Source organism: Sylvia atricapilla, chromosome 8 (genome assembly GCF_009819655.1).
Source record: "Sylvia atricapilla isolate bSylAtr1 chromosome 8, bSylAtr1.pri, whole genome shotgun sequence".
In the NCBI taxonomy this organism is placed as follows: domain Eukaryota; kingdom Metazoa; phylum Chordata; class Aves; order Passeriformes; family Sylviidae; genus Sylvia; species Sylvia atricapilla.
In genome coordinates this window covers 26,773,305-26,788,288 of record NC_089147.1, presented here as the reverse complement: position 1 = coordinate 26,788,288, position 14,984 = coordinate 26,773,305, and the positions used below count along the sequence as shown (strand labels likewise).

Below are 14,984 nucleotides of genomic sequence, written 5' to 3'. Positions count from 1 at the left end.
TTTTACTTTGACTCTTCCACTCTATATGGGTGAGGAGAATGTGACATTTAAGTTCCTGCTGCTTGCTCTCAGCATAATATTCTTTCAGTATCACACCACTTCTGTTTCATACCTCATTAAAATAGATTTTCCTCTGAGGGAGGTAGAAGTCTCTTTGCAACCTTAAGTTAATAATTCCTTTCATTCTTGCTTTTTTCCCCCCAATAGTCTTGGTTTTTGTTCTGAAAAGATTCAGTCCTCACTTTGGCATCTATTACAGTAATAGACGTAAGTGCCTGTCTCACAGGGGAGCCCCAACACTGTGTCAGAGATCTGAGATAGTTTTATTTCCTGGGCAGGTTTATTTCCTGGGCAGGTTGAAATCCAGCAACTGTTGGGAGCAATACCTGCTCATTCCATGGGGACACATGGAGACCCCTTGTTTAGGGATCTTTTTCCTTTTACATAGTAAGGGTACATACTAAGGATAAGGAAAGAAGAGCTTTTTTCTCTTTAAAATCTCTAAAGAGACGAAGCTAATCCTCTCTAGAGTCATCCATCAAAGAATAAAGTTTGTCTTCTGTAAAAATTCTATGTGTTTATGTTCCTTTGGGAAATGAAGCACAAGTAATGATGGTAGGGCATTCCCAGTCACTAATTGCAGGCTTGTTGAGCAGATACAATTAATGGACAAATTTAGCTCTTCTATACATTAGTGCACTTTGTTGTGACACTGATAAATTAAAAATTATAGCTGCCCAATAAAATTTAGTATTAGACATTCTAATTAAAAAGGTAAATTGGTCTCTTGTTAGTAAACTGATTAACCATTGACACTAGGGAACACTTGCCAGTATATAAGGTGGATTTATGGTTCAAAACAATTATGGTCTATGGTTCAAAACAGTTACGGTATGCTAGATTCTTTTATGCAGTTTAAAAGGCCATGAGAATTTGTAGAGAAATAGAAAATTGAAGTATTTTGTCCTTTCACTAGAATGAAATAGCATAATATAATACAGTTTTTCAATAAACAATGGGAAGATTTTTTTTAATCAAATGCTTAGTAGATGCTGAAGGGAAAATTTTCAAGCTTTATTTTTTTTTTTTTACTTAAAATGTGGCATTTTCAATGAGAGTTTTATGTGGAAAGAAAGTGGGGTGCTTTTCTGTAAAATTGTGGAAAGTAAGGAAAGGGAAATATCAGAAAATAATATATGGTACTTATTTTATGGGACTTAGCTTACCAAAATCATCACTGCATGTGAAAATAAGGTGGTGTCAATTGACAGTGAATACAAGAGACCTGTGGCCTCAAAGCTGGAAGCACTTGTGTGCAGCTGTGAAGTTTTGTTCCCTTTGAAAGTTACAGTGTTGTAACTTGTGGTTTGGCTCAGGAGGTTATAAAATCTTCACTGAAAAGTCAGCTGTTGGTTACCAACTGAAAATCCACTGGCAGCTGCTACAGTTTTTCTGTTCATATGTTATTCATAGTGTTGATCAATCCAGCCTGTTTTCACTGTATAACATCTCCAGAAGTGCAGTAAGACAAATGCCAAGAAAAAATGAGAAAAGGAAGGAAGACAAAAATTCAGAAACCAAATTGCTCTTTTCAGTCACTTATAAAACAATACTTGGTGTTAGAGATGTGAAAATAAATTGTGAGAATTTTACTATGGGTCTTTTTAATCGTCCTCAGTAGTTTCTGACACAGCCTTACCTTCTTCTTCAAAAACAAAGTATGAACATTACACAGTTGTTTGCTTGGGAAGCAAGTTGTTTTATTTTGCCAGCAGTTCAGTTCTAGAAAAACAGTTTGTAGATCTGATTTGGTGTCTGTGTTTAGCTTAGCCACTGGGGAAGGAGAATGGTGAATATAATGTGTACAGAGAAGTTCTCTGAAACAGATCCATTCATTTCTGACCTTTATTGCAATGTAGGACTCTCTCGGATTCTGAAAGCCCGCTCAGAAATGACCAAGAACAGGCTTGTTGACTGGGCCTTAGCAGAATACATGGCCTTTGGCTCTGTTCTCAAAGAAGGGATCCATGTCCGACTGAGTGGGCAGGATGTGGAGAGAGGTACTTTCAGGTCAGTACTGAGATCGCTGTTAAATGTTGTTTAACTGTGTAAGTACCATACTTAAAGAAACAACTTGCCATTTGTTGAAAAAGTAGGGTCTTCTACAGGGAGGAGGAAGTTGGGGCTGTTTCTTCAGCATTAATCTGAAATTTTTAAGTTCTAGAAGACAGTAGTAATCAAATTTGCCATGTATTTCTAAGCAGCATTTTTAAAGTATAACATTTAAGCCAGACCAAACGCTTTCTACTGCTTCTTGCTGAAAAGCAGAAATGGTATCTTTCCCCCTGATTTCTAACAAAAAATACAGTTGCATTGCATCTAATTGCTGAGAAGAGAGAATACTTGCTGCAGCAGATCCTAGGTCTTTTAAACACCATTCCAGTAGGTGGCTGCTTGGAACTCGTGTACTCTGTGAACAAACATGTTGCCGGTTGGTGAGGTTTTTAAAGTCAATAAGGTCCTTTGTACTGAGACTTTTAGTGCCTCTGGGGCATGTATGAAGGCAGGATCTCATCACTTGGTAAAATATATAGTTTGCTGCCTTACCTTATTCTCTGTAGAGTAAAATGTTAATGATGTATTTAATTGAAACCTTTGATGTGATGCCAGTTCCTGGGGTGAATGCTGTGCTGTGCTCCATTGTGAATGCTTGTAGAAGAGAGAAGTAAATGTTGGTGCCTGTCTCCTCTGGTACACAGTATTGGCTAGAATTTGGGAAGAACTGAATATACTGTGTTGCCATAATAAAACAACATGATGGGGTGCTTTCAGTATTTTGGAGCTTCTAAAGTGATGTCTAGAAAATAGTTCTTTCTTTCAATATTCCATGGGATGGCTTCTTTTCTTCCTCAACACTATCAATAGATAAAAAAGCTAGATAAAGCTTCAGGCAGAAGCACCAGTCCCCTTCTCCTCTTGGAGACAAAGTCTTGAGGACAGAGGGTGGCAACAGCCTTGGTTCTGTACTGGTTTGATGTCAGTAAATCTGACAGTTGTTCACGTGCAAATTGTATGTCTGTATATTTCTAGCTGGCCATCTATGTTATCTTAATTACCTTTTGCTAGGGAAACACAAAACTTTGTACTCAAGAAGCTTAAGATCTAGCTAGGTCTTCTGTCATTGCCTTAATGACAAAATCAAAATTAGAGTGACAAAAATGATTTCTGCCAAACAGCTGCCTGTTTGTGAATTTCCCCCTTTCTCTCTACTTCCTCCCTGTGATGCTCTTCAAAGGTTCAGTCTTTTTCTGGCTTTACATTGTTGACTTCTAGATAAATTTCAGAGCTTTTTGCTAGCATTCATTATAGCAAAGGGAAACGCAAAAAGATTCAGACTTCAGTGTTGGCAGCTCTACAACACACAGTATTGTTACCAGTACAATAACTGGCCTTATGTTAGCAGTTGTAAAGCTGGACATATTGCTGTGATTCACTCAGCCTGCTCAGACAGTTAATGGATTGCAGTAATTACTTCAGTCATCTCTGTTTTGGTAGTATTCCTTGGTGCCCCATTCTAATGCTGATTAATGGTGTTCTAGAGAACTGTAAATGGTGCATGTGAGTGGAAATAGCAGGAAAGAGGATACAACTCCTTCAAGTTTCAGTGCTGAAATTAGATTAGATTACATTTTTTTCCATTAAAGACAAACAATTGTTTCAAGGAAAATACTAGAATTTGTGAGGAAGGAAGAACAAAATGTTTTTAATAACAATTTTGTTCCTCTGAACTTCTTTAATAATTCTATTTTGTAGCAACAACTTCCCCATCCTTTTCTTTCTCCCCAGTTCTACTAGTGGTGAGGTATTTTCAGTTTCTGTGAGTGCTTGTGAGGCCTGGATAGTCAGTGTAGGTCCTTGCAGTGCAGCAATTGTATTTAGACACGTGATTGCATTTCCCATGGTTTCAACCAGACCAGGATGCTGTGTGTTAGCAGAGACAGCCAAGGTGCTTGCTTGCTTTCCAGAACACAACTTCCATACCTTAGCTTTGAAAATAGCTCTATTAAAGCCCAAAATGATTCTTGGCTAATAAATCTCTTTCAACAACTCTTTGCAGCCATCGTCACCATGTGCTCCATGATCAAGAAGTTGACAAGAGAACTTGTGTTCCCATGAATCACCTCTGGGAGCAGCAGGCCCCCTACACGGTGTGCAACAGCTCCCTGTCCGAGTACGGGGTCTTGGGTACGTCTCCGTCTGCCTGGGGTGTGGTAGGGCTGCTAGACAAGCAGCAGAGCTCAGCAAGGAAATGAATGTGGAAAGAAACAAACCTGTAGAATGGTCATATATGAAACAGCTATCAGAGCTCTTCCTCTCAGGTTCTGGCATCCCTTAAACAAGCATCCCTGCATTTTGCAATTTTGGGATTCACTTAAAAGCATCCACCTGCTGTTGTTGATCTTGACAGTGCTGCAATGTGCGCCTGATGCTTTCTTAAAAGGGGAGGAACTGACAAGGAAACCAGAGACAGTTCGTCATAGAGATGTAAAGAATCCATCCTGGCCTTATCTGAACTGCTTTTCTGAATGTGCTATTTCAAGAAAACAAATTCTTTTTAGTGATAGCATTAATCATAGTGAATTATTTTACCTTCAGCCACAGAGAACGGATAACCTTACTCTGACATGATGAGGGTGGCAAGAGGAATGTGGAGCATGAAACATATACATCTAATAATTTATCAAAAGCGTTACTGATTCTATGGATAATGAACTATTGTGTGAAGGAAATAACATTGTACTAGATAAAGGTAGTGGTTGATAGCTGCTTGCTTCAAAGTTACAGAAATATTTGGTTACTTAGTCAATTTTGCAATACTACATATTACCTATTGCTAATAATATTAAAATTAAAGTGGTATAAAATTGTACAGTTCGAGCATGGGGTGAATGAATGAATGACCAGATAGATTTTTTTTTTTTTTTTTTTTTTTTTAGGTATTTTTGTTAACTCTGTGCCAGAATCACATTTTTTCTATTGCTAACATGTAAAGGTAAACTCTAAATAGGAGAGTGCGAGTAAGGATGTGTATAAACGGGAGAAAAATAATTGGCACAGATAAAAATCAAGAATTTAATTTCATAGAATGATTGTTTCCAATTTCCTATTGTTTCTCATAGTATGTTCTGAGGTTTCTTAATTTGAGCCTCTGTACAGTGTTGCTGCAGAATTTGTGCATAAGTGGGTCATAGGTTTCTGGCTTTGGGTTTTTTACATTCCAAAAGAGGTGCCAAATGTCTGGATATGGTTGTAGTCTGATTTTGTTTCAAAAATAACATGTCAGTAGGAGGTCTAGTGTTATATGGCATGAAGGCAATTCTAACTGTCACAATTCCATTCTTCAAAAAACTGAGTGGGGTTTCTTTCTTTTTCTTTCTTGATCTCATCCTGCTCACTACTGCCCTTCCACCTTGCCCAGCAGAAGATAGGTGAAAGCTGATTTAACAAAATTCATTGAATACAAACAGTAGGGTAAAATAGGGTTTTGTTTGCATGCTGAAAACAAGAATACCATTTCTGTGCACTTCTGCTTCAGCAGATGGGATGACAGGTTCTTCAAAACTAATAATATTGATACTTTTAGTTTTCAAGAACTTTAACTCCCTTATGTCTGAGATGTTTTCTATAAGTAAAGGAGATTAAATTGATACAAATAGTTGATAAGTGATGTGGCTTTTTGTGTCTTTGTTGGATTGGGTTTCTTAAACTAAAAATGCCGTGTTCTGTGTTGAAGTGATTTTATAATGAAGTTTTCTCTCTTTTGCCAGCTTTTATATATTGACCTTTTCCAACATGAACTCTTGTGTACTGCCTCCATAGAGAGACAGTTTTGGGATAAGCAGCACTGTGTGAACATGTCTCTTCTAGTTAAGGCTCTGAGTCAAAGAAGAGCTACCAGAATTGATATTTATTTGGCTGGTAACATCACTGGGTCTCCCTTTTAAAACATGGAAGAATAAGTGCAGGCTTGTAGTTCATGGAGTTGGTTCTTCAGGAGAACCAAAACCCTTGAAGACTTTATTTTCTCTAACTGCTGTTTCTGCTATCTAATTCTGTTAAAAGAAAAAGTTTGGAATTAGTGCACTGAAGTGTTTGGTGGCTGTAGCGAGAGTTGTGAGATAATGTAAAGGGGGGAAAATGGTGAAAAAGTGTTAGGAATTTATTTTGAGACCATATTAACATGCAGCATCTCCGAAGCATTTTGCGAATTCTCTTAGTTCCTATGAGGGAGAGCCAAGTAAAAATGGAACAAACAGCCCAGCATGATATAACTGCAGATTATTCCCTTAGCAGGTACATAAGCTAAGAGCTGGTAGCTGTTCAGAGCTGTGAGCTTTGCACCAAGTTATAGTCCAGCTTGTTATTAATACCTGGGGAGCCATTGCTCCATTAAAATGATACTCTGGCAAGATAAATTTCAGAAAGATAATTTTTTTTTCTTTCTGTCTTAGAAAGAAAACAAACGAAGTCTTGCTCAATTGTAGTTCAGACAACTGCTTATGTTTTGTCTACAGGAAGCTCTGGAGTGGGTGTAACCTGGGCATTAAATCAGATTTACAATTTTGATAATTGTAAATTATCAAATAATTTATTGATAATTTTGTTTGGCATCCTATGTCTACTATTTTTAGTTATACCCAGTTTATCACAATTTAGTTATGCATGCACTTGCCTTGCTATAATTTCCTTGTACTGAAACTGAATATCTGGAAGTTCAAGTGATGGCCATGAGAAGTCATTTAAGCAAAAGATGTTTGTCTTAACTTACTTGCTGATTAGGATAGAGGAGGAAAATGAAAGTAACTTACAGATGTTCCATTCTACCTCTTCAGCGTTTTTTAAATTCTTGATAATGGCTTTTGTAGTGTTGAGTCTTGGTCCTAGAGGTGAGGTTCTTTGTCAGATTCAATACTGCCTTTGAGAGATCTCAGGCTGGGGCATCCCATACTGGGAGCTTTCAAGGAAAATCAGGCAAGATAGACTTGGAACTAGTGTGTAGTTCGGGAAGTTCCTGAACCATGAGACTTGGAGTGTAGTTTTTTCAAGAGAAAAAGTCAAATTTAAAGCAAAAGATGAAAGGAAGATGGGTATTAATGTAAAAATATTTTTTGTGATACACACCTAGAATGAAATACATTACTTACTGCTCAGTCAGAGCAATATATTTTTCATGTTGGGGGTAGCAAATACAAATACTTGTTAGAAATTGTGTTAGGAACTAGGACAGACTGTAGTAATCAATCTCATCTGCATGGAGTTCTGAGAAGGCATCGGTCAGCCACCACATGGGTATTAACTTCACTTTGTCCTGAGCTGTGTTTGGGTTTGTGAAAGGATGCATATCCCTCTGTAGTCCCTGAGCTTAGAATTACTGTTAAAGATAGCAAAGATATGTCTTTGAACCTTTCTTCATTCTGATATAAAATCCTTGTGCTGATAATCCCTTTTAACCATTAGTTAACATTCATGCCTTAAGTCACTTCAAAGTCATATTGAATTAAGGTATGGCTGTAGCCTTACTTACATTAATTGAAAAACAGCTATTCTTATGATAATCATGAAAATGCTGTGGGGAAAACACAGCAGAGTATGCTGTGTAAGCTGCCACTTTGCTTGACAACGCTTCTTTCTGTGCCAGAGTGACGGAAGAACAGTGAGGGAGCACAGCAGGCACTGGACTAATAGAAACAAGCATTTCTGCTAGGTCTGTCATCTAGGGACAGTAATGAACTCCAGCAATTGAAGCATTAGTTTTGCAGCCTTAATCAAGTGCTGTGTGTTTTTCTTCCTTCTGTCTCCTCATTGTAGAAGTTTACCAAACTGCTGTGCTGGTTCCTGGTTCCCTGTGGCCTGGTGTGCTCTGAGCCCTGAGCAGCTGCCTGCTGTTTGGAGTTGGCTGGTTGCTCTCCAACACCCTTTGGGTGTGCAGATTCCTTACCTGACATTCTTTGAAAATTGTCTTGCTGCCTGGTTGCCTTGGAACTCCTCACAGCTTCAACCTGTTCTCTGTTTCTAGCTGTGTAAGAGTTAATCATTTAAACCCACAAAATTTGCACAGGATTTTAAAAAAATGTTCAGTTCTTGTTTCTGCAGATGCAAACAATAATGTTTGCAAGGTCTCTGCTGTAGTTCTTCTTTGGTCTTTTTAAAATTCTTTTTTCTGGTCTGAGGTTGAGCCCTCATGAGGGACCTGGGTAGGAACCTGCTCCCCTGCAGTTCATGTCCCATCTCTAGAGTGGTGGAACTTTCCAGTTCAGGTCACCCTCCCTGACTTTGACTCTGGTGCCCAAACAATTCCCTTTTTCAAGAGAACCCGACCCTCTCCTGGGCTGTTTACCTTGTATCTGTCTAGATCTCTCTCCACCAGCACTTTTTTTAATTTAGCAGTTCAGATCTTTTTCTTTAAGTAAGTTTCTCCCCATGAAGGTAGTAGTAGTAGTAATTTGTCACAGACTCCTTAGTCTGTCAAGAGTTAAAGCTATTCCACTGCTATAACCACGACTGGAATAGTTTTAATTTAGTAACTCTCACTGCCATTCTCTCATTCTCATAACTCTCATTCCCTGGTGAAAAATTGAGTTCTGGTATACCAAAGATGTGTATACCACAGACACATGTGCCATGAAATAATAGCCTCAGCAACTTCATTCTCAAAATACTAATCAGAATATATAGATTACATTTGGATGTATTTTCCTTGACTTTTTATAGCTGTCAGAAAGCTTGCAAATGGTATCTGTGTTAAGATCACACTTTTTGCTGCAGCTTCACCTAGAACATTGTTACCCTGTAGAGATTAACATGAAGTTGTCAACAAGATAGGAAATGAGAAATTATCCTCTTTTTTTTCTATGTGAATTTTAGGGGTGATCTTTCGTATATGAAGTAGAATTACGTGTGTGTTGTAAACAAATTTTAAGTTTGCACTGAGCTCCATGCTATCTGAAAAGCACTGTTTGATTATTGATAACTCTGAGTGGTCAAGACCTCAGTTTGTGCCTCTCTAAAAGCTAGATTACCCCACCCTTAGAGAGAACAGCATATGCACAAATAAGTCTTGAACATATTGCATATTTTCTCAACCATGTCACCCAATCAGCAGAAATGGTCTCTTAATGCCTGTGTAAAATTAGAATGGGATTCAAGCCTATCTAGGGAAATCTATTTTTCAGATACCTTTGGGAATATGATTGAAGGAGTTGTGTAAATTTTTCCGCTGTTTTCATTGTGTTAAGAACAATGGAATTACACAAACAAGTAGGCCAGAAATGGAGGAAAGGCTGTTTAGGCAGTCAGGCCAATGGCAAGGCCAGCAAAAGTCATTCTCTGTCGTAATGACCTGTCATGAGGACTCACAGAGGAAGAGCTGTCTGTCTGACTTTACAGTCTTCTTTTGGGCTCTACTGTGTCAGTTGCCTTTTGGTGAGACCATGAGCATCTGCTGGAGTCATGGATGAACTGGTCAGAGATCAGTAGTCCAAAAGCCAGGTGACTCTAAGATTTCTTGCTGTGGGCGTGGTAAGCAAAAAACGGGGTTGGAATTACCAAGGAGTAGACTATGAAGACCCAAAAGTTAGTTGATTTGCTGGGGTAAGCTTCCATGAAAGTATTCCCATACTGAAGTATGAAACCAGGTCATTATAGTCTGTGTAGAGCTTCAAGATGAAATATATCTATCAATTAAATATTTATTTTCTGTGTGTATTGCAACAGTTTTGCCTCAGCCAGAACCTCTACACCCAGAGCACTGCTATATACCTCTGCTTTTTACTGAGAGCTTTATTTACCTTTTTGGTTATGATCTCTCCCAAACTAGAGGTGGAGAATCTGAGTACAGGTACGCATTCAGCACTCTAGGCTCTGCTGTATCAAAGGGTCAATGGAAAATATGAAGAGAGATCGAATGTTTATCACGCTGTAGCAGAAACCCAAGGGTCCTTAGCCCTGCCTAAGAAAGGATTGTTTATCCCAGTCTCAGATGTGTTTGCCATCCAGCTGTTATATTCAGACTTTTTGGAAGATCTGAAGACTTAGGATTATGTCTGTAGACTGAAAATTGACGTCGCCAGTAATTTTCTTCATCATCTGCGTATGAGAGGGGGAAAGAAAGATGATGTTGTGTAGGGCTGTGGAAATACTAAAATTAATAAATCACTCTAACTGGGCTGTAAGTGCATTTTTACAGATGATGGTACTGAGCTCTTAGGGAAACATACTGAAGTTGGAGTGGAAGGAGGGGGTTTAGTTTGTTTGAACAACTTCTATGATATTGAAATGTTTGAGGAAAAGTTTGAAGGCTTGCAGTCAGGCTTGGAAATGGTACTATTGAAAACTGCATGATTTATACCAAGGCTCCAAAAATCCAGTTGATGCTCTAATTTTGGATTTGTTTTATTTTTAATTTTTAATGAGGAATGAACGGAATTTCCAGCAACTCTGTTTATTTTCTAATTCTCCTACTTGTTTGCTTGTCAGGTTTTGAACTTGGCTTTGCTATGGCGAGTCCCAATGCCCTGGTGTGCTGGGAAGCCCAGTTTGGGGACTTTCACAACACAGCTCAGTGTATAATAGACCAGTTCATCAGCTCCGGCCAGACCAAGTGGGTTCGGCACAACGGGATCGTCCTGCTCCTGCCACATGGCATGGAGGGAATGGTGAGTGCTGCTGGCTGCCACATGCAGGACAGGAGTGCTCTTAGCTTTGTGTCCTTCTTATTGGCATGTACCACTTCCTCCATGTTTTTCCTTTCTTTTCTTCTCATTTTTGGTATCTTTCCCTAAGACACTGCCTTCTCTTCCTAGAAAGCTGTATTCTCAGTGCAGTAAGAAAGAAATCATGTCTAAGTCTAAGAGTGCTTGCTTGGTTTTATTTTGCATAAAGTATGGCTGTGTAAACTCTGCACTAAATTCTCTTCCCATGAAATGATATAAAACAATTTTAAAACTTCTTCAAAAGTCACTGATCTTGATTAATTTGGATATAATAAGAAATCATCTCCCTCTTTCTGGAAAGGAAAATGTTTCTACTAGCTGTTGACCATCTTTTCTTTGGTGGCTAGTAGGAGGAACTAGACAATGTCCTAGAGAGAAAGGGCGTGGGCACACCCTATGTGTAAAGTTACATGAAGTTCATATCAGCAGTGGAATTGCTCTTCAAGTATTTAAAATAATTTTTAAGATTACATGAACATTATGTAAGGCAAGGTTAATTTTCTCCTTTTCAAATACATTAACCTTCATGAATTGTTGCATGTATGTTCCTAGTTTTCTATTTCAAAAAGCGTAGTATGTGCCACAGTGGCAATCTCCATCTGTATAAATACTTTAGACCTTTTCACTGCAAACTGTGTCATTTCTATTCTCACAAACAATTTAGTTTATTTCCATTCAATTATGATCCTGTCCTGATACACTGGGGTGCATTCATATCTTATGAATGGCTTTCCATATCCATTGTGCTTAAATAAAGAGTCTGATGCTGTTCACAAGGGTTTTGATAAATTAATTTTTTTTACTGTATCCTGAGGGGACAGCCTGAATGAGCCCTCAGCAGGAGGTGTGGTCCTCTGCAGGGAAGCACTCGGCTTAAGGGGCTGGTTCTCTGCTACTTACAATACTTTTCATCTTTGTTTTCTCATAGCCACTTGGCAGCAAAGATTTGCACAGGTCTTCTTAAACATGCTTATTTTGCTACTAGTGTCAGTTGCTTTTGGAATATTTAAGAATCCCACCAGGCTGTTGAAATCTTTTATCTTCCCAGAGGACCTTTTCATTACAGGAGGACTAGTCTTTCTATAACTACAGTGTTGGGGACAAGATGATTTGGGGAAGGATTCTTAATGGGATATGGATCCCTTCACCTCTAGGTCATGCATTCACTGGCAATCTGGCTGTGATTGAAAGACTCTGCAGCCTAATGGCTCCTTGGGGACTCATCTGGAAGTAGCAAATGGATTCAGTGTAGCTCTCACTGGATAGGTGGTCACAGTAGAAATAAACCCTACCCCATCCCACGCAGCAGTTGCTGGCAGTCTGATTGGTGGTGTCAGCACAGAAACTGAAGATGGATGTGAACATTGAGGCTCTGGACTGAGGTTGTTGCTGGGGCAGTGTGTGAGTGATGGGGAAGCCTCACCTGCCTGTCCTGTAATTGTTTGCTGGTAACATCTCTGTTCCCAGTGTACTGACTGCAGTGTGCTTGTGAAGCACTGGGCTTGTGCTGTGTGTGCCATGCTTAGTGCAGGATTTGATTCACAGCAAACAGATGTGAACAGCAGAGGTGCTACAATAAACTGGGCTGCTACTGTGCACCATAATTCTGTGCAGCTTTGCTCCTCGCTTTCAAGTCCTTACCTGTCTGTGACCAGATTATTTGGCACCTCAAAAGTGGAGGCAGAATTCCAAGGAGCAGTGATACAAGGCACACTTCTAGGCTGTTCTGTTGCACATTTGTTGCCACCAGAACGTTTTTTTCATTTGAATTCCCTCAGTCCATGAAGAAGACTGAATCATGGATTCATAGAATGGTTTTTGTTGGAAAGGACTATAAAGACCATCTAGTCCAAACCCACTCATCATGGCAGGGAGCCTTTCACTAGACCAGGGGCTGCTCAAAGCCCCATCCAAGCTGGCCTTGAACACTTCCAGGGACAGGGCATCTCCAACTGCTCTGAGCACCCTGTGCCAGTGCCTCACCACCCTCACAGCAAAGATTTTCTTCCTTATATCAAACCCATACTTGCTCCCCTGCAGCCTAAAGCCTTTTCCTCTTGTCCTATTGCTGTTTGACCTTGTCAAAAGTCACTCTGCAGCTTTCTTGCAGTCCCCCTTAAGTGCTAGAAGGTGCTGTGAAATATTTCCCTGGGACCATCTCTTCCCCAGGCTGAACCATCCTGACTCTCTCAGCCTGTGTTTATAGGAAAGATGCTCCAGTCGTCTGATCATCTTTGTGTTCCTCCTATGGATCTGGAATCCTGCACTTGGAATTAGGAAGGATGATGTGTTCAATCAAGGTGGACTACTACTCAGAATAATGACTGATTTTGGAGATCATGTATTAAGATTTCAACAGAGGAAGTTATGATGGGAGATAGCCATATAAAGAAAAAATCTCTTCATGAGCATTATTAGATTTAGAGACATGGAGAGAGTTGAGAGGTGTAATAGTCTGTCTTTGAGTTAAAATACTTCACAGCTGTGTGCAAAATGCAAGTTCTTCCTAAGGGTATCTGTCACTTGAACAAGCCAAGGCTGTCAGCAATAGCAATACATAGAAAAGCACATTGCATTCTCACACTCCTCACAGCTTTCTCTGATCCTTCATAAACAGGGGCATTAAAACGAAAAAGAACAGATTCTGCTGCATTCCTTATTCCTGATAATTTCTGTGGCCAGCATGCATCCTTTGCTAATGTAAAATGGAGCTAACAGTGTTTGTGCAATTGAAATAATTGCCATAGGTACTGCTAGTGAGACAGTGGATGGGAGTTTTCAGTAATGACAGAACATTAAATATCTCCTGAGGAGGCAGAAATTAATCATAGGTTAGTCTGGCAGATAATATGTGTGTATTTTGATCCATTTTAGCTCAAGCGTTCAACTTGGTATTTGGTCCTGTACTGAACAGTGAACAGTAGTAGGAGAGATCCTGTGCCTGCTTTTGTCCCTAATAAAGCAGAAGTAGTCAGCAGTTAACTTTGTGTTTGCTCCTGTTCAGCATGCATGAACTGTGAGTCACTGCAGTACTCTGGGGCACCCAGTGTTTCTCTTCCTGACATTCCTCATGCTCCTGTTTGCTCTGCATTAGCAAGGTCATCATTGTGCCCACATGGACCCACTGCCTTTCCACTGGTCTTCATTGTGCAGCTAGACTGAGGGCAAAAATCACTGGCAGCTGGTAGAAACATTGGAAATACATGTGAAACCAAATCTCCTATGAAAACAGAAGATGAGGAATTCCTGTCCTGCAGTGTGTCCTCTGTCTCACTGTTGCCATTGATGTCTTTGGCTTAGGGGATGGGTGTGCAGCTGGTGCAGAGGGGACAGGAGGTACTCATGCAGTGAGTGATCTAGACTGCTGTCTAATTGCTCATTTGGCTCTTTAACATTGTTTTAAACTATACCTTTACCAGGGTCCAGAGCATTCATCAGCCAGGCCTGAGAGGTTTCTGCAGATGAGCAATGATGATTCTGATGCCTATCCAGTAAGTAGTTTTGTCCTTTTCTTGCTTTTCACATCCCAGAGATTTTTTGCTAGTAATATCCTTTTAGCTAGGTATAGTGGGTTAGGGTTTAGCTTCATCTTGGTGTAACATTAACTTGATCCCAGTAAAAGTAATGGAAGTATGCAGCATTGCTGCTCATTACAAAGCTGAGGTCACATACTATTAATTTCTGGCAGCATGATCTTTTTTTTATGGTTGTTCCTCAGGGCCAGTGATCCTGCTTGTTTATTTTGCTGTGTGTACTGCAAATAGGTGTCTCTAGCCAATTTCTAAAGGAGGTCAAGTGAGACTACCCTGGCTCTTCGCAGTGGAGCTGAATTGTACTGCTAGGAGCATGAAAATAAGCAATTTCTAATTTTGATTGGGCTAAGACTTTCATAGAGTGGTAATTCACTTCTACTGATAAAGTACATACCTCTACAGGACAGGAGGGAGACTGAAAGCTAACTGTACACTCAAAAATTGAATTGTAGTTTAATGTTCTTTCAAAGCGGATCTATTTTGTTTCTCTCATTTGCTGACGTCCTAGTCCTCCTCAGTCTTCCTAGACTTTCCATCTTTTCTGAATTAATGGAAACTTTTTGTGTTCATTTGCATAAATTTTTAGGAAGAAGTAGAAACAGAAACGAATGATTTGTAGGGTTGCTTCCCTAGCTAATAAAAAAAATCTCAGCTGAGAGCTGCTAAATAAATTTTTTGA

General features: G+C 39.5%; 1 protein-coding gene across 1 annotated transcript in view; it reads left to right on the top strand.

Annotated features, from left to right (window-relative positions):
* The window catches only part of OGDHL (oxoglutarate dehydrogenase L), a 45,972-nt gene that overhangs the window by 23,590 nt on the left and 7,398 nt on the right, over positions 1-14,984 (top strand). The window contains exons 14-17 of the mRNA XM_066324193.1: positions 1,920-2,070; positions 4,118-4,245; positions 10,537-10,715; positions 14,192-14,263. Coding sequence (XP_066180290.1) covers positions 1,920-2,070; positions 4,118-4,245; positions 10,537-10,715; positions 14,192-14,263 — 530 coding nt within the window. The remainder of the gene's footprint in view (positions 1-1,919; positions 2,071-4,117; positions 4,246-10,536; positions 10,716-14,191; positions 14,264-14,984) is intronic.